This window comes from Schistocerca serialis, chromosome 12 (assembly GCF_023864345.2).
Source record: "Schistocerca serialis cubense isolate TAMUIC-IGC-003099 chromosome 12, iqSchSeri2.2, whole genome shotgun sequence".
Taxonomy (NCBI): domain Eukaryota; kingdom Metazoa; phylum Arthropoda; class Insecta; order Orthoptera; family Acrididae; genus Schistocerca; species Schistocerca serialis.
The window spans coordinates 1,236,604-1,261,292 of record NC_064649.1 but is presented as its reverse complement, the minus strand read 5'-3'; the positions used below and the strand labels follow the sequence as shown (position 1 = coordinate 1,261,292).

The following is a 24,689-nucleotide window of genomic DNA, read 5'->3' as shown; positions in this document are numbered from 1 at the left end:
ACCGGTATGTGTTCAAAATCATATGAGAGTAATCAATAGACCAATGTGCACTGGATGCTTGGCACTTTGTGAAACAAGGTCTTGTTCCTGAATAATATGAATTTGGCACTTTGTAGGCATATGAAATAGAATGACCACGTAGGCTCATTTGTGTAGACTTCAATTTATTTGTACAATACCAGGGAAGTGCAATCAGTCTACAGAGGAGATTGCTTACAAACCACTGGTGCGACCCATCCTCAACAGTGCTCGAGTTTGTGGGTCCCACACCGAATGGGACAACCAGGTGATACTGAACGTATACAGATGAAGGGCAGCACGAATGGTCACAGCTTTGTTTAATCCGTGGCAGAGTGTCACAGAGATACTGAAGCAGCTGAACTGGAAGACTCTTGAAGATAGACAAACTATCCCAAGAAAGCCTATTAACAAAGTTTCAAGAGCCCGCTTTAAATGACGACTGTGGGAACATACTACTATTCCCTATATATCACTCAAATAGGAATCGTGAGGATACGATTAAAATCATTGCTGCACACACAGAGACATTTATGCAAGAATTTTTCCCGCACTCCGTACGCGAATGGAATGGGAACAAATCCTAATAACTGGTAGAACGGGATGTACCCTCCGACGTGCACTTACAGCGGTTTGCAGAGTGTAGATGTAGACGGGCAAGAAGATTCTGGACAGTTCGAGCGAACGATACGGCCATCCAGATTGCGAGACACAAATCCCACCAAAAATTTAGGGGACATAATAGAGAGGTCAGTTTGTGCGCAAAATCCGCACCTGCAAGAGTTTTGCAATTACGGTCGGCTATAGAGGCAGCAGGCACGGGACTTGCGAGTTGCCGACACGATACTGGGACGTATCCCGTCACTGTTGTCACTTCTGTGCGGGTAATCTTGTCTTGTCTTACGTTACAAAGTAAAATTATCCTAGAATAAGCACTGGAAAGTAAGCCTATTTTTGTTTTAACTCTAACTTTTTCAGTGTGTTAGTTTTTTAACAACTTCCAACTAATGTGCTTCTGACTACGAACAAAAGCCAACAAAAGTCAAAGATTACAGGACACAGACTTCATTATTTATTAAAACCTTTTGTAATGGTACTTTGACTTCCACAAAGTTATAATTTACGATCGCGCACGCAGAAGAGCGCTGCGCCAGCGACCGATTTTATAAATAATTTTGTTCTTTTTTTTACTTTTGCGTAGTTTTTTTGTTTTTAAGAACTAATGGAGGCCTCTCTCTTGTCTTGATACGAAAGACGTGTATTTTCTCCGTGATGTGTTGAATGTGCTTTTGGTGAAAATTAAAATTACATAGCAAAGCGATGTTGTTTCAATAGCTAATGAGGAGAAGATAATAAAAGGTAACACTACAATTGGCGTCCTGGTGACAGGACTTGCAATCTTCGGATTTGATACAAGTGCAGTTTGGATTGATACAAGTGCAGTTGTTATAAATTTTGGACATTTTATCTAATTTTAACCACTTAATAGCATCAGAAAATGAATTTGGACTAAGTCTCATTCATTTCAATTGTAATGTTACATGCATGAAATTTACAACAATATTGTTTTCCCTGTTATTAATTTGTGTTAATTTTCATTTTCATGCTGAGAAAATTAATTTGGTAAAAAAAAAAAAAAAAAGAGAAGGGAAAAGGATAACGTTCCATAAAATAATTTGCACGGACGTGAAAGAAAAATTTTGGATTGAAAACTGTATAGTTGACGCTACATTTGCAACATAAGACTGAAAAAAATTGGTGAGTACAGAAATTTACATTTTTTTCCAGTTTCAGACAGCCATCTGTATTTCCTTTATTCCGATCCATTTATTTCGAAATTATTTTTTTCAAATTGTAGTTAAAATTGATTTACTACTATTATTGGAAATGGTAAGTGAAGAGCATATTCACAGTCATTTATTTGTGAGAGGGAAATTTCAGTACCAGTTTAATAATTCAATTTCTAATTAGAAATCATATAGAAATATCCATTTCCATAAGAGAAATTTCAGATTTCAACATATCATATTAAAAAAAAATTTTTTTTTACCATTGGAAAATTTTATTTGCAATTAATTATGAAAATCGCAAGATGGACGCTAGACGCGTAGAGATTGTTTCCGCGGACGAGCTTAGTGAAAGTGACACATTGCAAAACATGTCCGACAGTCAAATGAATATTGAACTTAATAGGGAGGATGTTCAAGACATAATTTTACCGGATCGATTAAGACAACAACCCCTATATTTAAACAGATATACAGGCGAACGGAGAGTGAGTACTACGTGACAAAACGTGACATTGACAACGTCAACTTCAGAACCAGACATCAATCAGACACGAAAAAATGACGAAACTAAGACACAGGACTCTGACATGCTCAACCAGATTCTGAAGTTACTTGGTGACCAAAACAGAAAATTTGACAAAAGATTTGACGCTTTAGACGAGAAAAATGAAAATTTAAAACGTGACATTGGGAAATTTGACACTAAATTCGATGAACTGACACGGGACATAAAACAAAATTTTGAAAAACAATCGAGACAAATTGCTGACTTGACAGAAACCACCAGTAGTCTTGGAAGGAAATTTACTGACTTATCAGACATGGTTACGAGACAAGAAAAGGTATTTCTGGAATTCAGTGACGAGACAAAAACTGACTTACAACGATGTAATGAGAAATTGTTAACAGTAGTTTTTGAACAGCAGAAAACCAGTACCCAAGTTGACGAATTACGACAGTCACACAATTCTGTAAAAACAAACCAAGAACACTTGGACCTGACGATTACAGACCTTTCAGACAGATTAAATGACGTAACATTGGAGCAGAAATCCTTACAGGAAAAGTTAGAAAAGCTTGAAGACAGAGGAAATGTAGCATCTTTAAAGAATGACACAACTCTAGCAGAAAAACTTGTACATGAATGCAAATTATGTGATGATTATTTAGATGAGAAGTTTGAGACAATGACACAGATCATTTTAGATAAGACAAAGAAACAAGTAAAGGGAGAAATAGATAATATTCAGAAAGAGGTATGTAAACTTAAAGAGAATGTAATACCAAGTTCGTCAGTGATACCAAAACCCATAACAGACAACCAAAACATAAATGAGAATCATAATAATGCTAGACCCAGCACACAGCCGAAAATAGAATTACCAATGAGTGACACAAATCCCAATGAACCATTTTCAATGCTAACACAAGATCAAAATTACTATCAGACATCACCACATACTATGCACAGTTTGACACAAAATACAGGACCCATAATACCATCGGGAGTAGCTGATGAAACATTAGTATGACATGGATACTTTCAGACATTTTCATGTGATGAGAAAGACAAAGAGCATCCGATTGTTTTCATCCGCTCTTTTGATGGTATTTTCCCGAGACATTGGTTAGAAGCCGATAAAATTCGATATGTTACAAATTTGTTACGTGGAAGAGCAGCTAAGTGGGGAGCAGCAATTAAAAGACGATGTTTAACATTTGAACAGTTTGAACAAGCATTTCTTGAGGAATTCTGGTCGATCACAGAACAGCAAAGTTTAAAACGAGAAGTATACAATCCAGAAATTTACAACCCGAAGAAAGAGACTTTACGACAATACTTTGAACGCTACCTAGACAAAACATTATATTGGACAAAACCAGCAGATTTACCAGATGTAATTAGAACACTTAAAAGCCACTTACCATTTCCTTACCGTGATAAATTAATAGGAGTGTCCGAGGACAACATAAAGAATTTTTTCAGTTATGTTGATGAGATAGATGTTGTTTACAGAGATGAGATCAGGAATTTCAATCAATTGTATCCAATCCATCCAAGCAATTTGCGTACGCACAACAGAAATGACAGAGGCTATTGGAATCCGCCTCCGACACCACAACAAGACACTCAAAGAAACAATTCACACTACAGTGGGACAAATCCATTCAATATTATGAGAAACAACTCGCAGCATTGGCAAGGAAACAGTAATTATTACTATAATGGTTATCCGAACAGTAATTACAATCAGAACAATAACAGTTATATTCAAAATAACAACAACAGAAGAAGGAACCGAAATTATAGAGATCAAAGAAGAGAGGATAACAGGTACCATCCAGGATATTTTCAGAGAAACAACATCCAACAACATCCAAACATGTATTGCAGGAATAACAGTAATGACAATACCAGTTACAGTCATGGGCGAAATAATGTATGGGGAAATCACAATGGACAACCGCCACGACACATGCAATATAGCAACCCTCAATTTGTACCTAACGGAACTCCCGATGCGACGGGGGGTAATGTCAACAACCAAACAGCTGATACTTGGGTGACGCGAGACAGAAATGTAAATATTATTGAGTTGGGCAATGAACGCAACCCGCAGCAACAACCGAATTTGCCGGAAAACGAACGACGACCGAGCTAAGCGCTCGAGTTACGGTCAATAGGGAGCAGAGCGCAACGGAACCGACGATTTGTTTTCTCCGATATGATGACAGTAAGAAAATAGAAAAAGAATTATATCAGGATGTAGATTTTAATAGTGCCAGTAAAACAAAGAAGATTATTCAGGCTATAACACGAGTTATGATTGGTAGTTATGAAGTGGAAGTAATGTTAGATACAGGAGCAGCAGCAGCAAGTGTCATTTCAATGTCCTTATATAATGAACTCAAACAAATAATGAACATACAAACATTGCCAGTACAGAATTGTCTCATTATAAGTGCCACCAGTAACAAATCAAAGAATGTTAAATTTCAAGTGCTAATTAACTTCACATTTTCAAATATACCACTCAATTACAGTTTTCTGGTAGTAGACAAATTAGTTATGCATTGCATATTAGGAATTGACTTTTTGAATGAATATCAAGCAATCATAGATTTAGGAAAAGGGAAATGTCATTTAACCGTAAACCAACAACAACTGACAATAGAGTTAACACAGGGTAAAAACTTAAACAGTAAACAAGGTAAATTTGAACAGTTACATTTTGTGTATCCACCAGCAATGAACATATGTGATTTAACTTTTAATGAAGCTGTATCTCAGGGAATTAAACCTAATGATTTATATGAGAAATGCACAGAATCTGAATATCTGACGAAGGAACAACAACTTGAATTACTTGAAGTTTTGCAGCAATTTGCTGAGGTATTTGTGGAAAAACCTGGAATTATTAGAGGCTATACTTATGAGATGGATGTTAAACCACACAAAACATACTGTAGAACATATTATAATATTCCTTGGTCAAAGAAACCCGCAGTTTTGAAAGAGATTGAAAAAATGCAAGCTTGGGGTATCATTGAAAGGTCACATTCACCATATTGGAGTCCGATACTAGCAGTTAATAAAGAGGATGGTAGTGTAAGGTTAGTGCTGGACGCACGAGAAATTAACAAAGTTATAATTCCAGTCAACACACGACCTATTAATTTGGAAGAACAACTTTTAAAATTTCATAATGTACAGTATTTAACCAATATCGACCTCCGCTCATCATTTTGGCAGGTGAACCTCCATAAAAACAGTCGTAAACACACTGCATTTCTATGTGAGGGACGTAGTTATCAATTTTATGTTCTACCCTTTGGTCTACGAGTGAGTGCTGGAGTATATATTGAAGCCTTAGATGCTGTTCTTGGACCACAATTGTTATCGCAAATCACAGTTTATGTTGACGACATTGTCATTGCCACCACTACTTGGGAAGAACATGTAAATCTTTTGAAGCAACTTCTGACTAAACTTGTGACGCACGTGTCACTATCAATTTATCAAAGACGAAATTAGGGAGGAGAGAAATCAAATTCCTTGGTCACATCGTATCAACTGAAGGCATTTATCCAGACTCAAGAAAAATTGCTGCAATAAAGAATTTTCCATCCCCACAGAATCGTAAACAACTCAAAGCCTTTCTTGGTCTATCTTCATTCTTCAGGAAATTTGTATATGCACCGTTGTTATGTCATCCTGACATGACGTCAGACTTTTGCCTAGTAACAGATGCAAGTTCCTATGGGCTCGGAGCATTTTTATTCCAAATTCATGTAGAAGATCAACAAACAGTCATCAAACCTATAAGTTTTGCTAGCCACACGCTCACTGAATGCGAAAAGTCATATTCAGTGACCGAGCGCGAAACACTTGCCATAGTATGGGCGTTTCGGAAATTTCGCTACTTTCTATGGGGAAAACGTACGAAGCTTTATACTGATCATCAAGCTCTTTCTTTCCTGCTATCATGCAAGTTATTACATCCACGTCTTGCACGCTGGTGTGTATCACTACAAGAATATGATTTTGATATTATATATATAAAAGGAGAATCCAACATTATAGCCGATGCTCTATCTTGTTTGCCACATGGCCTACAAGAATTTTCAGATGTGACAGAACAAACATCAGATTTTAAAATTTTACTCATGTATGACGGTACATTTGCACCTTACTACAAAAACATGTGCAGGAAGTTAGCCATATTGCAGGACAATGATCCCAGGTGGATCCAGATAAAGTATAAATTACGTGCAGGAACAGACCCACATCTTGAAAAATATTACACGTTACGCAAAGAAGTATTATTTCACCGATGAAACCCTGAATCACAGCATTGGTGTGTTTGCTTACCTGAAGCTCACATTGATGATTTTATTTTATTTACACACAGAACTTGGGGACACTATGGTGTAACCAAATGTACAGATAAGGTTATACAATATTGCTATTTTCCAAATTTAAGGCGAAGAGTATTGAGTAATATTAGGAAATGCATCATATGTCAGAAAGCCAAATATTCTAATCGCACAAGCATGAATGAATTGCACCCAATCATACCTAAGAGGCCATTACAGCTAATTTCTTTAGATATTGCAGGACCCTATCCACAAGCACGTGGAGGAATGAAATACATCCTTGCTGTGTTAGATGTTTTTACAAAGTATTTAAAATTATACGCTTTACGTTCCGTTTCTACCACTGCTATTACCAGACGTCTATTAACAGATTATTTTGTAAGAATAGGAAAACCTGAAGTTATGATCACGGATAATGCAGCATATTTTACCAGTTTAAAATGGAAGACATTTATTGAAGAACAGAATGTTAAACATATTTTAATTTCAAGATTTCACGCAGCAGGAAACCCAGTAGAAAGAACATTTCGAGAATTTGGACAGTTTATGAGAACACACACACCAGAGAAGCACACAAAATGGGTAGAATACCTAGCACCATTTGAACAAATAGTGAACAATTTAACTCACATTTCTACTGGATACACACCAACTGAATTAATTATGGATAAAACAGAAAGAAATGAATGGACAGACCCTCTACCTAAATTTACAGCAACAACAAATCATGTTTGTTTAGAAGAAAAGGTAAGACAAGCTTACACAACATTATGTGACAAAGCTAAGGAAAGAAAGCAGAAATATGACACAGGTGTCAGGAAAGCCCAAACATTTCAAGTTGATGAGTTAGTTTTACTAAGAACACATCCTAAACCCACAAAACTGAAACATTTAAACAGGAAATGGCAGATCTTATACTCTGGACCATACCGAATTGCAAATATTCCACACCCTGGCTGTTATTCATTATAATATCCATTAACACATAAACCCAGAGGTCTACATCCACACAGACATTTGAAAAAATACATACAGTAAAATGTTAGGTACTGAGGAGTAGATAATTAATATGATATACAGTTATGATGAGCCTACATTTAAGTTATACAGATACTTACAATCTAATGAATGCAGGTAAGTCTAGAAAGCAATGTGAACCATCCAATAGCTAATAAGATATTTGGTTATAAGAGGAGTTGCTATTGAGGCATATACACATTAGAGGAGGCATATACACATTAGAGGAGGCAGAGAACTAAACAGAATTATTTTCTTTAGGAGGCATGTGATAATAGTAATGTTGATATGAGTGATGTGAGTGACTGAATGAGATGAGTGAATGTAATTTTAGTTTAATAAGAGGAGAAATAGTAATACGGAGAGAGGTAAATGGTATATAAGATGAGAAAATGGTATTATTATTATTATTATTATTATTATTGTTGTTGTTGTTGTTGAAGTAAAAAGTAAGTGGTGGTGAATAAGAGGAAAATATATATATATAATGCTGAGGAATAAGTATATGTTATTTTGTGAAGAATGAATAATGGATAGGTGAGAATGTTATGAGTAACTGAGAATATGTTGAGAGGACAGAAACTAGATTTGAACGCTATATCACATGTACTCTTGGAATACAGAATGAAAGTAGTGGAAAGAATTTTATTTATTGAAAGATTGGTATGCCTGAGATAATAACTTATGTGGTGTCTTATATATTCTTATAACTAAAGGTGAAAGTATAGATTTATGTGGAAAGAATTATTTACAGGAGCCACTGTTGGAAATATACCAGAAGATTTAAATCTATAACACTTTAACACTAATCTAATGGGAACTTTTAATGAAATTTTTGGAGTTATGTAGGCTTGACACTTCAGACTGGAAGAATTATTTAAGAGAACATATTTAGCAGTCATCTAATGACATAATTAAAGCTCATCTACTGTACTGAACTAATGTACCATTAAATAGAAAGGAGAATAAGGAGAAAACAAAACGTCAGTCCTCTGTTGCGGTTCATACTCTCATCCCTTCCTTAGAAAAATTTATACATGTTGATGAAATATTTGACATTATATAATTCATAATTATCTGACAGTATGGAGAGACATACACACATATTTATTTATGAATAGAATTTTACAGGTACCACAAGGTAAATACAGAATGGATATACAGCATGGAACGCAGCAGCAATTATCTAAGAAGATTTATTAATTTATTTATTAAGTAAAACATTTATTTATATTGCTTGATACTCATGAAAGGAAGGAGATGAACTATACAAACTTTATAGGAACATGATTGACTTGATATATATATATATATATATATATATATATATATATATATATATATATATAATGGAAGGAAACATTCCACGTGGGAAAAATTATATATATATATATATATATATATATATATATATATATATATATATATATATATATATAAAAACAAAGATGAGGTGACTTACCGAACAAAAGCGCTGGCAGGTCGATAGACACACAAACAAACACAAACATACACACAAAATTCAAGCTTTCGCAACAGACTGTTGCCTCATCAGAAAAGAGGGAAGGAGAGGGGAAGACGAAAGGAAGTGGGTTTTAAGGGAGAGGGTAAGGAGTCATTCCAATCCCGGGAGCGGAAAGACTTACCTTAGGGGGAAAAAAGGACAGGTATACACTCGCACACACGCACATATCCATCCACACATACAGACACAAGCAGACATATTTAAAGACAAAGAGTTTGGGCAGAGATGTCAGTCGAGGCAGAAGTGTAGAGGCAAAGAAGTTGTTGAAAGACAGGTGAGGTATGAGTGGCGGCAACTTGAAATTAGCGGAGATTGAGGCCTGGCGGATGACGAGAAGGGAGGATATACTGAAGGGCAAGTTCTCATCTCCGGAGTTCGGATAGGTTGGTGTTGGTGGGAAGTATCCAGATAACCCGGAAGGTGTAACATTGTGCCAAGATGTGCTGGCTGTGCACCAAGGCATGTTTAGCCACAGGGTGATCCTCATTACCAACAAACACTGTCTGCCTGTGTCCATTCATGCGAATGGACAGTTTGTTGCTCCGTCACAGCGGGACCCACCTCCTCTTCCTCAAAATCACCATCTCCAAACCTTCCAGGAATTTCTGACTTCCAGCCTTGCATCTCAATCCTTCTTAAAAAACCTTAATCCTACACCCAACATCACCACTGCTGAAGCCCAGGCTATCCGTGATCTGAAGGCTGACCGATCCATCGTCATTCTTCCGGCGGACAAGGGTTCCACGACCGTGGTACTTGATCGTCGGGAGTATGTGGCTGAGGGACTGCGTCAGCTTTCAGACAACACCACATACAAAGTTTGCCAAGGTAACCCCATTCCCGATGTCCAGGCGGAGCTTCAAGGAATCCTCAGAACCTTAGGCCCCCTGCAAAACCTTTCACCTGACTCCATCAACCTCCTGACCCCACCGACACCCCGCACCCCTACCTTCTACCTTCTTCCTAAAATCCACAAACCCAATCATCCCGGCCGCCCCATTGTAGCTGGTTACCAAGCCCCCACAGAACGTATCTCTGCCTACGTAGATCAACACCTTCAACCCATTACATGCAGTCTCCCATCCTTCATCAAGGACACCAACCACTTCCTTGAACGCCTGGAATCCTTACCCAATCTGTTACCCCCGGAAACCATCCTTGTAACCATTGATGCCACGTCCTTATACACAAATATTCCGCACGTCCAGGGCCTCGCTGCGATGGAGCATTTCCTTTCACGCCGATCACCTGCCACCCTACCTAAAACCTCTTCCCTCATCACCTTAGCCAGCTTCATCCTGACCCACAACTTCTTCACTTTTGAGGGCCAGACATACCAACAATTAAAGGGAACAGCCATGGGCACCAGGATGGCCCCCTCGTACGCCAACCTATTCATGGGTCGCTTAGAGGAAGCCTTCTTGGTTACCCAAGTCTGCCAACCCAAAGTTTGGTACAGATTTATTGATGACATCTTCATGATCTGGACTCACAGTGAAGAAGAACTCCAGAATTTCCTCTCCAACCTCAACTCCTTTGGTTCCATCAGTTTCACCTGGTCCTACTCCAAATCCCATGCCACTTTCCTTGACGTTGACCTCCACCTGTCCAATGGCCAACTTCACACGTCCGTCCACATCAAACCCACCAACAAGCAACAGTACCTCCATTATGACAGCTGCCACCCATTCCACATCAAACGGTCCCTTCCCTACAGCCTAGGTCTTCGTGGCAAACGAATCTGCTCCAGTCCGGAATCCCTGAATCATTACACCAACAACCTGAAAACAGCTTTCGCGTCCCGCAACTACCCTCCCGACCTGGTACAGAAGCAAATAACCAGAGCCACTTCCTCGTCCCCTCAAACCCAGAATCCCCCACAGAAGAACCACAAAAGTGCCCCACTTGTGACAGGATACTTTCCGGGACTGGACCAGACTCTGAATGTGGCTCTCCAGCAGGGATACGACTTCCTCAAATCCTGCCCTGAAATGAGATCCATCCTTCATGAAATCCTCCCCTCTCCGCCAAGAGTGTCTTTCCGCCGTCCACCTAACCTTCGTAACCTGTTAGTTCATCCCTATGAAATCCCCAAACCACCTTCCCTACCCTCTGGCTCCTATCCTTGTAACCGCCCCCGATGCAAAACCTGTCCCATGCACCCTCCCACCACCACCTACTCCAGTCCTGTAACCCGGAAGGTGTACACGATCAGAGGCAGAGCCACGTGTGAAAGCACCCACGTGATTTACCAACTGACCTGCCTACACTGTGATGCATTCTATGTGGGAATGACCAGCAACAAACTGTCCATTCGCATGAATGGACACAGGCAGACAGTGTTTGTTGGTAATGAGGATCACCCTGTGGCTAAACATGCCTTGGTGCACAGCCAGCACATCTTGGCACAGTGTTACACCGTCCGGGTTATCTGGATACTTCCCACCAACACCAACCTATCCGAACTCCGGAGATGGGAACTTACCCTTCAGTATATCCTCTCTTCTCGTCATCCGCCAGGCCTCAATCTCCGCTAATTTCAAGTTGCCGCCACTAATACCTCACCTGTCTTTCAACAACTTCTTTGCCTCTACACTTCTGCCTCGACTGACATCTCTGCCCAAACTCTTTGTCTTTAAATATGTCTGCTTGTGTCTGTATGTGTGGAAGGATATGTGCGTGTGTGCGAGTGTATACCTGTCCTTTTTTCCCCCTAAGGTAAGTCTTTCCGCTCCCGGGATTGGAATGACTCCTTACCCTCTCCCTTAAAACCCACTTCCTTTCGTCTCCCCCTTCCCTCTTTCCTGATGAGGCAACAGTTTGTTGCGAAAGATTGAATTTTGTGTGTATGTTTGTGTGTCTATCGACCTGCCAGCGCTTTTGTTCGGTAAGTCACCTCATCTTTGTTTTTATATATATATATATATATATATATATATATATATATAAAAACAAAGATGATGTGACTTACCAAATGAAAGTGCTGGCAGGTCGACAGACACACAAACAAACACAAACATACACACAAAATTCAAGCTTTCGCAACAAACTGTTGCCTCATCAGGAAAGAGGGAAGGAGAGGGAAAGACGAAAGGATGTGGGTTTTAAGGGAGAGAGTAAGGAGTCATTCCAATCCCGGGAGCGGAAAGACTTACCTTAGGGGGAAAAAAGGACGGGTATACACTCGCACACACACACACATATCCATCCACACATATACAGACACAAGCAGACACATTTGTGTCTGTATATGTGTGGATGGATATGTGTGTGTGTGTGTGCGAGTGTATACCCGTCCTTTTTTCCCCCTAAGGTAAGTCTTTCCGCTCCCGGGATTGGAATGACTCCTTACTCTCTCCCTTAAAACCCACATCCTTTCGTCTTTCCCTCTCCTTCCCTCTTTCCTGATGGGGCAACAGTTTGTTGCGAAAGCTTGAATTTTGTGTGTATGTTTGTGTTTGTTTGTGTGTCTGTCGACCTGCCAGCACTTTCATTTGGTAAGTCACATCATCTTTGTTTTTAGATATATATTTCCTACGTGGAATGTTTCCCTCTGAGGTGACTTACCGAACAAAAGCGCTGGCAGGTCGATATATACATATATATATATATAAAAACAAAGATGAGGTGACTTACCGAACAAAAGCGCTGGCAGGTCGATAGACACACAAACAAACACAAACATACACACAAAATTCAAGCTTTCGCAACAGACTGTTGCCTCATCAGGAAAGAGGGAAGGAGAGGGGAAGACGAAAGGAAGTGGGTTTTAAGGGAGAGGGTAAGGAGTCATTCCAATCCCGGGAGCAGAAAGACTTACCTTAGGGGGAAACAAGGACAGGTATACACTCGCACACACGCACATATCCATCCACACATACAGACACAAGCAGACATACATACATATATATATATATATATATATATATATATATATATATATATATATATATACACACACACACACACACACACACACACACACACACACACACACACTTACCACACTGATGTACATACTTGTAGGATCCTAAGATATTTAGAGGGGCACCACTCTTAGAAACGGTAATAGAGGGGTACCACTCCTAAAAACAGCAATAGTGGGGACACCACACTTAGAAACGGTATTAGGTATAGGAACTTTTACGTTATATTAAGTTAACATGTACTTTATTTATCATATTTTATTTTGTGTAGTCCACTGTAGGGGATGACTTTACTAGTATTTATGAAGTAGTTAGCAACCATCCCATGAACCTATCCTCCTACAGAGGGCTGTCTTGAAGCTTGAAATATGTGTAAATTTTATTCCAGGATGCAAGATGAATTTTAAGTTGAATATTCTAGCGAGTTGCCACAATTATCTTCAAATGTTGCAAGTGTAACGGGGAAATTAAAAAAAAATAAAAAAAAATAAAAAAAATAAATAAATAAATAAAATGTATATTTCAATCTGAATGTAATGTAATTCACATGTCAGCACAATGATATTGAATGTAACGTAAAAATTTACTATATTTTTCATTTAATTCTGTATATGTAGTATATGACAACAATGTAACTATCTCATGTAATGATTAATTGTAAATATTTGTATATTTATGTACTTACTATATCAAGAAATGTATTTTAAGGAGATGTTAACGAGCTGCAAAGGACTTGTGCATGTAGCACATGATTCATATAAATGGAACTGAAAATGCAAAGAAGAAACCAACGTGATGGAACATTTGTCAAGCAATATTTACGTAGTGTCAATATGCTTTGAAGTGTATGGTGTTGTGGAAGCTGGCAGGTCTTCAGGTTGGTGTAAAAGACAAGCTCATCACCTGTCGTAGGCAGTGAGGTGTTTCCTGTGCCCTCATTGACCATTTATACCCCGGTAGACGCCACCAAAATTCGACTGCTGGAGATCACAATTTCGTGTTGACACATTGAACAAACTTTGGATTTTCTTCAAGTCACACGCACGAGATCCAGGCAGTACACACACACTCAGAATCCGATACTACGTTTAAAGACATTGGAGCAATATAATAGAAACATTTATTGTTCGAATTAATTCCATTGTAAACACGAATCATGTGAACTGAATTCAAATGCTGTGCTAAGCAACGATAATACGCTGCAATTCAAAGACATTAATGCTACGACTCCTAAAGAAGATACACACCAAAAAGACTGTATACAAAGACTGATATGCAAAGAGCATTATGCTCAGAAATATTTTTTGTAATATGTAAATTTCTTATTTTCTCATATATGTATGTATCTATGTAAATTTTCTATACTGCCATGCTCGCTTGCGGAGCGTGTCAGTAGAGGAGGCATTGTAATCGTACTTTGACTTCCGCAAAGTTATAATTTACGATCGCGCACGCAGGAGAGCGCTGCGCCAGCGACCGATTTTATAAATAATTTTGTTCTTTTTTTTTACTTTTGCGTAGTTTTTTTGTTTTTAAGAACTAATGGAGGTCTCTCTCTCGTCTTGATACGAAAGACGTGTATTTTTTCCGTGATGTGTTGAATGTGCTTTTGGTGAAAATTAAAATTACATAGCAAAGCGAGGACACAACTCTGCCAAAGTTGAACCTTTTATAAAGTTAGCTCCAAAGGGAGCAGCTAAGTCCAAAATCCACAAACAGCACTGGCGAGTCTAATCCAAAGCGACTGTCGGTTTGGGAGCGTGTGTGCCAAACCTGCCTGGCAGTGTTCCAGATACCACCAGACATTTCTTCTGGGAAAGCACACAAACAAAATAGGTATGAGACCCAGAAGCCATTCCTCAGGAGTAAAAATGTAATTCGTGACAAGGAAACACAAAATTTAAACATTTCAGCATTAATGTTAAAAAAAGTACATATTACAGCAAAATGGTTCGTGTTCCTTACATCTGCAGGTGTTCCATTCTCACGTACGATGGCAACAAAAATGCCTTTAAATCTACCTGCTCCCCATTCGTCTGATAACACACCGTGCTCCCTAAATCCCACCACGAATGCAGAGAAGGAAGGAGTCCGAGTTATACACTGGCTCGCAGGAGCCGCCGCTGCCGGCTGCCGGTGACAAACTAAGACCGGTCCCGATCTCATTCACACTCTTAATTCTGGGACGACTTCCAGATCACGTTTCGCCCCAAAACTTTACAGAGCAGTTCGCAGGCACAATAAACGCCATTTTTCACTCTACAAGTAAATTTGGCAAAAGTGTATCCGAGATGTTTGGGCAAAAAATTAAATGAAATGATCGTACGGCACTCTCGGCCGGGAGGCCCCACGCGGGGAAGTTCGGCCACCGTATCGCAAGTTCTTTTTAGTTGACGCCACTTCAGCGACTTGCTTGTGTCAACGATGATGAAATAATGACGAAGAACACACGACACCCAGTCGTCACGAGGCCGACCCCACCGGGAATCGAACCCGGGGCCCCGTGCGCGTGAAGCGAGAACACTAGAAGACGATGAGCTGCGGACATGTTTGGGCAAAATGTCCAAATAACTGCCACAATATGTCAGTCAACACGAGCTTAACATAGTGTTTACGTGGGACGAGAGAACAAAGAATGTGGTTAAAAGATGTGATGCCTACGAGTTGAAAATGTTTGCAAAACTGTAATATTTGTTAGGAAAACAGCATTAACTGAGATTACACAGAGAAAATAAAGGAATGCTATTGAGTTCAGAGGAACATTGTATAAATCTGCACCTGTTCATAAGACGGGTAAAAGCTAAAGACACCATTTGAAATGTTACAGTAATAGTAACATCAATTCTGGAAAAGAAGTCCAGCAATTACCTTCCAATTGGCAAAATTTGTCCAAACACTGTCAAAAGCTCTTAAGATGAGATGTAGGGCTCAGTTTTGCTTTACTTGTCCCTACATTTCTCTGGAGCCCAAACTGATCTTCCCTGATGCGAGCTTCTACCAGTTTCCATTCGTCCGTAAATAATTAATGTCAATTTTTCGCAAACATGTCCTACGAAGCTAATGGTTAGGTATTATTCAAACCTCTCAGCACCTGCCTTCTTTGGTATTGCAATTACTACAGTGTTCTTTAAGTTTGGGCATATTCTGTCCGTCTCATATCTCTCGCAGCGAGTGGAATAATTTTGTTCTGATTGGGTGTACTGAGAACCTCAAAGTGCTAAAGTTTTGCCTTCGACCACACACTATGGCAACTTTTTACATTTGTACGTATAATTTCGCCAAAAACAGATGTTACATTTTCAGGTACCTAATAACTAGTTAACAGATTGTACAAGTGATTCCTGGAATTATGCAAATATGTTCTGCCCTATTTCGCTAACTACAAATAAATTCTAGAGTTACTTTGTTGTGACAGTGACTTTGAACTGAAATTCTCTCTCACATCCAATCACAAATAACTGCAGACAAAAAAATATGTGAGTTGGAAGTACGGCCACATTTCCAGCAGCAACAGGGAGAAGTAATACAATTAGATACATACTGTCGCACTGAGAGGGACACACGTGGGTAGCAACCTTCTTCATCTCCCAGTACCTACTGCAACCTACATCCTTCTTAATCTGCTTAGTGTAGTCATCTCTTGGTCTCCCTCTACGATTTTTACCCTCCACACTGCCCTCCAATGCTAAATTGGTGATCCCTTGATCCCTCAGAACATGTCCTACCAACAGATCCCTTCTTCCAGTCAAGTTGTGCCACAAACTTCTCTTCTCCCCAACCCTATTCAATGCCTCCTCATTAGTTATGTGATCTACCCATTTAGTCTTCAGCATTCTTCTGTAGCACCACATTTCGAAAGCTTCTATTCTCTTCTTGTCCAAACTATTTATCGTCCATGTTTCACTTCCATACATGGCTACACTCCATACAAATACTTTCAGAAACGACTTCCTGACACTTAAATCTATACTCGATGTTAACAAATTTCTCTTCTTCAGAAACGATTTCCTTGCCATTGCCAGTCTACATTTTATATCCTCTCTACTTCGACCATCATCAGTTATTTTGCTCCCCAAATAGCAAAACTCCTTTACTACTTAAAGTGTCTCATTTCATAATCTAATTCCCTCAGCATCACCCGACTTAATTCGACTACATTCCATTATCCTCGTTTTGCTTTTGTTGATGTTGATCTTATATCCTCCTTTCAAGACACTATCCATTCCATTCATCTGCTCTTCCAAGTCCTTTGCTGTCTCTGACAGAATTACAATGTCATCGGCGAAACTCAATGTTTTTATTTCTTCTCCATGGATTTTAATATCTACTCCACATTTTCCTTTTTTTTCCTTTACTGGTTGCTCAATATACAGATTGAATAACATCGGGGAGAGGCTACAACCCTGTCTCACTCCCTTCCCAACCACTGCTTCCCTTTCGTGCCCCTCGACTCTTATAACTGCCATCTGGTTTCTGTACAAATTTTAAATAGCCTTTCGCTCCCTGTATTTTACCCCTGCCATCTTTAGAATTTGAAAGAGGGTATTCCAGTCAACATTGTCAAAGCTTTCTCTAAGTCTACAAATGCTAGAAACATAGGTTTGCGTTTCCTTAATCTATTTTCTAAGATTAGTCGTAGGGTCAGTATTGCCTCACGTGTCCCAATATTTCTACAGAATCCAAACTGATCTTCCCCGAGGTCGGCTTCTACCAGTTTTTCCATTCGTCTGTAAAGAATTCACATTAGTATTTTGCAGCTGTGACTTATTAAACTGATAGTTAAGTAATTTTTACCTCTGTCAACACCTGCTTTCTTTGGGATTGGAATTATTATATTCTTCTTGAAGTCTGAGGGTATTTCACCTGTCTCATACATCGTGCTCACCAGATGGTAGAGTTTTGTTATAACTGGCTCTCCCAAGGCCGTCAGTAGTTCTAATGGAATGTTGTCTACTCCCGGGGTCTTGTTTCAACTCAGGTCTTTCAGTGCTCTGTCAAACTCTTCACGCAGTGTCATATCTCCCATTTCATCTTCATCTAGATCCTCTTCCATTTCTATAATATTGTCCTCAAGTACTCCGCCCTTGTATAGACCTTCTATATACTCCCTCCACCTTTCTGCTTTCTCTTCTTTGTTTGGAACTGGGTTTCCGTCTGAGCTCTTGATATTCATACAAGTGGCTCTCTTTTCTCCAAAGGTCTCTTTAATTTTCCTGTAGGCAGTATCTATCTTACCCCTGGTGAGATAAGCCTCTACATCCTTACATTTGTCCTCTAGCCATCCCTGCTTAGCCATTTTGCACTTCCTGTCGATCTCATTTTTGAGACATTTGTATTCCTTTTTGCCTGCTTCATTTACTGCATTTTTATATTTTCTCCTTTCATCAATTAAATGCATTATTTCTTCTGTTACCCAAGGATTTCTACTAGCCCTCGTCTTTTTACCTACTTGATCCTTTGCTGCCTTCACTACTTCATCCCTCAAAGCTACCCATTCTTCTTCTACTGTATTTCTTTCCCCCATTCCTGTCAATTGTTTCCTTATGCTCTCCCTGAAACTCTGTACAACTTCTGGTTTACTCAGTTTATCCAGGTGCCATCTCCTTAAATTCCCACCTTTTTGCGGTTTCTTCCGTTTTAATCTACAATTCATAACCAATAGATTGTGGTCAGAGTCCACATCTGCCCCTGGAAATGTCTTACAATTTAAAACCTGGTTCCTAAATCTCTGTCTTACCATTATATAATCTATCTGATACCTTTTAGTATCTCCAGGGTTCTTCCATGTATACAACCTTCTTTCATTATTCTTAAACCAAGTGTTAGCTATGATTATGTTGTGCTCCATGCAAAATTCTACCAGGCGGCTTCCTCTTTCATTTCTTAGCCCCAATCCATATTCAGCTAATATGTTTCCTTCTCTCCCTTTTCCTACTCTTGAATTCCAGTCACCCATGACTATTAAATTTTTGTCTCCCTTCACTACCTGAATAATCAGAGCTAGTTGGCATATAAACTTGTACTACTGTAGTAGGTGTGGGCTTCGTGTCTATCTTGGCCACAATAATGCGTTCACTATGCTTTTTGTAGCAGCTTACTCGCAATCCTATTTTTTTATTCATTATTAAACCTACTCCTGCAGTACCCACCTAACTTCACTAATTCCCACTATATCTAACTTTAACCTATCCATTTCCCTTTTTAAATTTTCTAACCTACCTGCCTGATTAATGGATCTGACATTCCACGCTCCGATCCGCAGAACGCCAGTTTTTTTTCTCCTGATAACGACATCCTCTTGAGTAGTCCCCGCCTGGAGATCCGAATGGGGGACTATTTTACCTCCGGAATATTTTACCCAAGAGGACGGCATCATCATTTAACCACACAGTAAAGCTGCATGCCCCCGGGAAAAATTACTACTGAAAAAGCTGCTGCCCTCTTCAGGAACCACACGTTTGTCTGGCCTCTCAACAGATACCCCTCCGTTGTGGTTGCACCTACGGTACGGCTATCTGTATCGCTGAGGCACGCAAACCTCCCCACCAACGGCAAGGTCCATGGTTCATGGGAAGGAGGGGGGGGGGGGCACCACCACAATATCAGATGGAGAACTATGCTACTATGAAAATGTACACTTAACAAAAAAATAATGTCACAAGTTAATAATAATAGACGCAGAGAAAGAGAGTTCCTAAAAAGACCGATTTTCTATTTGGAGAAAAGACAACTTAAATGTCAACTTTATTTCTATTTGATAATTTAATTGTATTTCATTACAAGGTGTGTAATGTACTATTCCTGTCTCCAATAAAGCCATTCCCAACAAACAGTTTCAGAATTTGATATTATGTTGTTGCCAACACTGAACAAGTGTGAGGCGTATACAAGGCAGTGCATTAATAAAGTTTTGTCCTAAACCGCATGTAACACATATTGTATCTCCCCTTACCTATTTACCTTTTCTCAGTTTGTCAAATTCCTGCAACAGAACAATACCATCTGCACTCTCACAACTGCACTCTACCTACAGATACACTTTTTGCAAACCTCAGCTTCCCATTTGTCAACTGCTAATAGTCCGATTACTTTGAGAAAAAGGCGTATCTCGTCTGTAATCGCAAACAACTCTTCGGCCTTTCAGTTGTTACAGTCGCACTTATTTTCAACGGTAAATTTTGGGCTTCTGTAAGCAGCAATACAGAGAATCCGATTAGATCACTGGCAAAGATAATGAACATATGGCATTATGTATGTATTCGTGGATAACACTAATGGGCAATACGAAATGGGAGACTCAGGATTTGTTACGAGGGTTCCGGAAAATTATTTTATTTTTCACTGTTTCTTCGAATGAAACTTGTATCTTTCATTTGCGTAACTGTCAACCGTACAGTGGTTGGTCTAATGTAGGGTCGCTGTTAGGTAACTGACTTATTTTGCAGAGTCAATATTACAGCTGCCTAATATCTGTGCAACTGCTCCCAACTACGACACAAAGGTGTTCGCGATACCTCTGTCTTTTCACAACTGATCTTTTGTGGAGACGTATAGCGACTAGTGTATCGCTTCCTATTTTCTCCGCAACGGGTTCACTTACGACACTAGCCATTTCGGGAGACGTGTAAAAAAAAAAAAAAAAAAAAAAAAATCTAGAATTGTGTTCTGCATTAATAGAGTTCTCTCTACAGGTCCACAGAAGACGGAAATCACATGCCAACATTAAGTTTCGTTTTCATTGTAAACTTTAGATTACTCGCAATACGCACTTAGCGGACAGACGGGACACGAGTGCGGTATCTCCACCAGCCTCACCTGCTCGATGAGGACCCTGAGGCGGGCCGTCGCAGCCGAGCCGCCGGAGCCGCCACCGCCTGCAGGGACGGCCGCCTTCAGCTCCGCCTCGCCACCTCCCAGCAGGGCGATCGACTGTCGGTGCGCCTCGAACTTGTCGCGTACCACCTGTGGACGATCCGAACGCCGTCAGTCACTACGGTACTTGTGACCGTGTAGCAAATAACTGCATTGAAAATTGATTTCCCCAAATTACAACACTACAACTGGACGTATCAGCGAGGCAAGTAGTTACCTGCACAGGGAGATATTCCAGTACTGCTTCTACACACATTTGAAACTGGAAACATTAATCCTAGTTTTTGGAACTGTCTGATCATTCCTCGGAGGAAAAAAGACACGGCTCAGGGAAAGCTGCGAAGGAGCAGACGAGGGGAAGCAGAGATCAGTGTTTCCCCGTCTGTTGGCAATTCCAGGTACTATTTCCTCACACGATAAACGATAGTTAGTAACAGAGTGTTACTATACATCTGGTTCAAAGTTACTCACTGCTCACGAGTGAAGGAAATTATGGCCCACTTCTTGGTGAGATCTGTAGAATGTTGTTTAAATGTACTGAATGTAGTAGGGGTAGCCCCGAGATACTAATGACAGACTTGGATGTGTTCGACATGATGAGTGCTATAGTTTGTGAAGGGCTATGGGGGGTGGGAGAGGGAGGAAATACACTTTTGGGAACGAGAATAATATAGCGACACAGCAAATGGTGGTGGAAAGTTTCTGATTTTTGGTCTAGTGAAATTGAGAAAGAGTGTGTTCGTGTGATGATATTATCTCAAACACTTAAGAAAAGCGCATCAGGGGTTCAGCCTGTTAAAAGCAGGGGAGGAAGCCAGAGGGTTCAGTGAATAAAACCACATGGGGCACAAGATATTAAAAACACCGTAAGTGCTGAAGATGTATGCACAACGCAGCCCTAGAAGCGACATTTCGTTACAGTAATTCAGTTTCAGCAATTATAGCTAGTGTAAAGACTACATTTCTTGCTCTGCAGTTTGGACATTTAAGAGTTTTGAACGGTTTCTGTGAACGACTGCGCTTCAAGTAATAGGAGATACTAAACAGAGGTCAGCACTTCGCTCCGCCAACAATTTATGAACCTCAATGTAAGAAAACCGAAGACAAATTTCGCATTTCAACTGTCGAGACTTATCAGATTGACGAAATTGATTCCGAACTTTGTGTTGAACACAGTACGAAACTTAAAATAAAACCAGAGTTCCAAATAAAATTTCAATTCGACAACTGCTATACCTCGTCTTTCTCGAGGAAGCAGAAAATGAGTAGTAACTGAACAGAATGAGAGACACACTAAAGCAGGGACGGAGACAAAGTCTCTCCGTTTGGTGCAAAAAAGGCTTTATATCAACATCAGTTTTGGTGTTCTGCTTACAGATTTTGATGTTTTTGCATTAATTTCAATGTTATTCTCTGACAGCTTATATCTCACTCATGATACATTGAGTGTGAACTCCCAATATGAGCCAGCAGTTAAATTCAGTATGTACGGCTCCAACCTGTGAGATCCAATAATTATGATGAGGTAAAAGAATCCAGAAAATGCTAAATTTTTGTAATTTCTCTTAAAAAGTTCACATTTTTCCAGCCGACATTGGCACACCCTTTAATGGAATTTTTGTGCTGCCTCCGTGCCTCCCTTACAGAGGAACATGTGAAGAAAATTGACAGTAAAGAGTGAAAAATCTATCACAGAGGAAAGGGGCGGAGCGAAGTAGCACGAGCAATTGTACGTCCAGAAAGCACACAGTGCTAGCGTGTGCACACACTTCCTTTCATACCTCGTGACACTTCAAATTGCACTTAACTCTACCCACCAAATGAAATGGCATTAACGGACTGGAACAGAAGTAAGGCTTCGGTGATGCACAACACCAGAACTGTTAAAAACACAAATGTGATCGTTGCGAAAATACTGAAAATATTCCACACGTTTTTGACTCCGACTGCTGCGGATACCAGTTAATAGGACAGGATTTCCACTCACAGGATAAAGTGTCTTAACAGTAACGGATAAAGGGATAATAACCACACGACGAGGTGCTCAGGTACCTCGGCGGTTCCGAGAAGTTTTGACAAGGTAACTGCTCAACTTCTGCCGGTGGCAAATAGCGACTGCCGACGAGACGCCGGCAACTGCTCGCTGGCAGTCACCGACGGGCAGCTGTCTACGTAAAATCTGGCGGGACATTTGCAGTGTCCAAAGTGTAACTCCCACAGTATTAAAAGTCTCGAAAATAAAGTACGGGGCAATATCTGTGAACGGAAGATGTCAATCTGTTACAGAATTGTGTTCATATATATATAGACTCAGTTCCAGAAAAATGACACAGTACTCCTCACCTTGTCGGCGTTCTTAGCGTTGGAGAGGATCTCGCGGTACTTTGCGAGGTTCGCCTTGAAGGTCTCCGTGAGGCGCTCACTCGGCAGACGCGTCCACTGCTGGCCGAACTGCTTCCGCAGCTGGTCGTCCGACTCCTGCTCCTCGCGCAGCATCCGCTCTGCCTGTAGTACACGAAAGCGAGATCTGTAGGCTGGCGACAGTGAGGACTCGTCCGATTCGCGCCGCCTCGGCGACAGATTACCGAAATCACACGCGACACCGTTAATCTCGTCACGAGTGGTGGGGGCAATCGAATCTTACCTGGAGAGGATAGCTGTGGACACACTGCCTACTTCAACAAACTCCAATATTTCATTTCTGAGAATGGAAGAATCCACCTCTTTAATGTTCACATATCTGATGCAAAAGTGTGAATAATGCAACTCAAAAGTTTAATTTACAGTCCACCAACTTCAAATAGGATATTTAGTTTTTCAATGAATAGTTTCTTAATGATAGCCATTCAGTAAATAAATCGATCATTTCATAAAAGGGTTTGCCATATTAGCTCATTTTACACCTCATTTATTTTCTGCCGAAAAGGCAGAGTCACACAACACAAGGCTACACAGTCGACTGTCACAACAGTGTCAGTTAGATAGCCTACTTGCGAAACGTGTAGCTAATTTAGTAAATAAACTGCCAGCCCTAGACTAAAATGTTATTCCACTCTCATTCACCTCTACCTGGAAAAAACAAAATCAGCGATGCTAAGGCTGCTTTTGAATTTAAATAATCGAATAAATTTCACAAGCGTGCCACTGGTGGCAAACTCATATAATTTTGCAATCTCTCTCGTACTCCAGAAGGTGAGGTCCCACTCCGCACTGCGCAGCTGCTGCTTTTTGACCTAATTAAGTTCTAGGAGAACACAGGGTGAACCCGAACTACACCAACAAAATCGGAGTTTTTTCAGGAATGTTTCCCAAGAATTTTGCTGTAAGGGACCTCAAACTCTATCAGCTCATTACAGAGAGACCGTGTTGTGGTCTTTCTCGTGTTTTCTCAATGTGACAGTGTACTTCTGGCCATTACACCGAATTGTCTTTTCCGTTTTATACGGGGTACTTCGACGACCGGACCAGCCGTCTCTTCGGGTGCCATTAGTTTTGCCATTACGTGTACTCACTGTCCAGTCTCTGAACAGACATAACTACTGTCGGTCCGGTGCCGCTATTCACAGTCGAGTTCGATTCCCGACGTACGCTGCACCCTTCGACGCTCCCATTTCTCAGGTCTCACGTCAGTATTCTGTAAAAGGCAAATTGTCTCACCGTATT

The 24,689-nt window shown here is 40.1% G+C and overlaps 1 protein-coding gene across 6 annotated transcripts in view; it reads right to left on the bottom strand.

The window, feature by feature from the left end:
- LOC126428418 (programmed cell death 6-interacting protein) overlaps positions 1-24,689 on the bottom strand; it is a 184,410-nt gene that overhangs the window by 69,649 nt on the left and 90,072 nt on the right. For all 6 annotated transcript variants that reach the window (XM_050090342.1, XM_050090343.1, XM_050090345.1 and 3 more), the window contains exons 10-11: positions 23,370-23,531; positions 20,970-21,116 (exon numbers count right to left, since the gene is read on the bottom strand). In XM_050090342.1, coding sequence (XP_049946299.1) covers positions 20,970-21,116; positions 23,370-23,531 — 309 coding nt within the window. The remainder of the gene's footprint in view (positions 1-20,969; positions 21,117-23,369; positions 23,532-24,689) is intronic.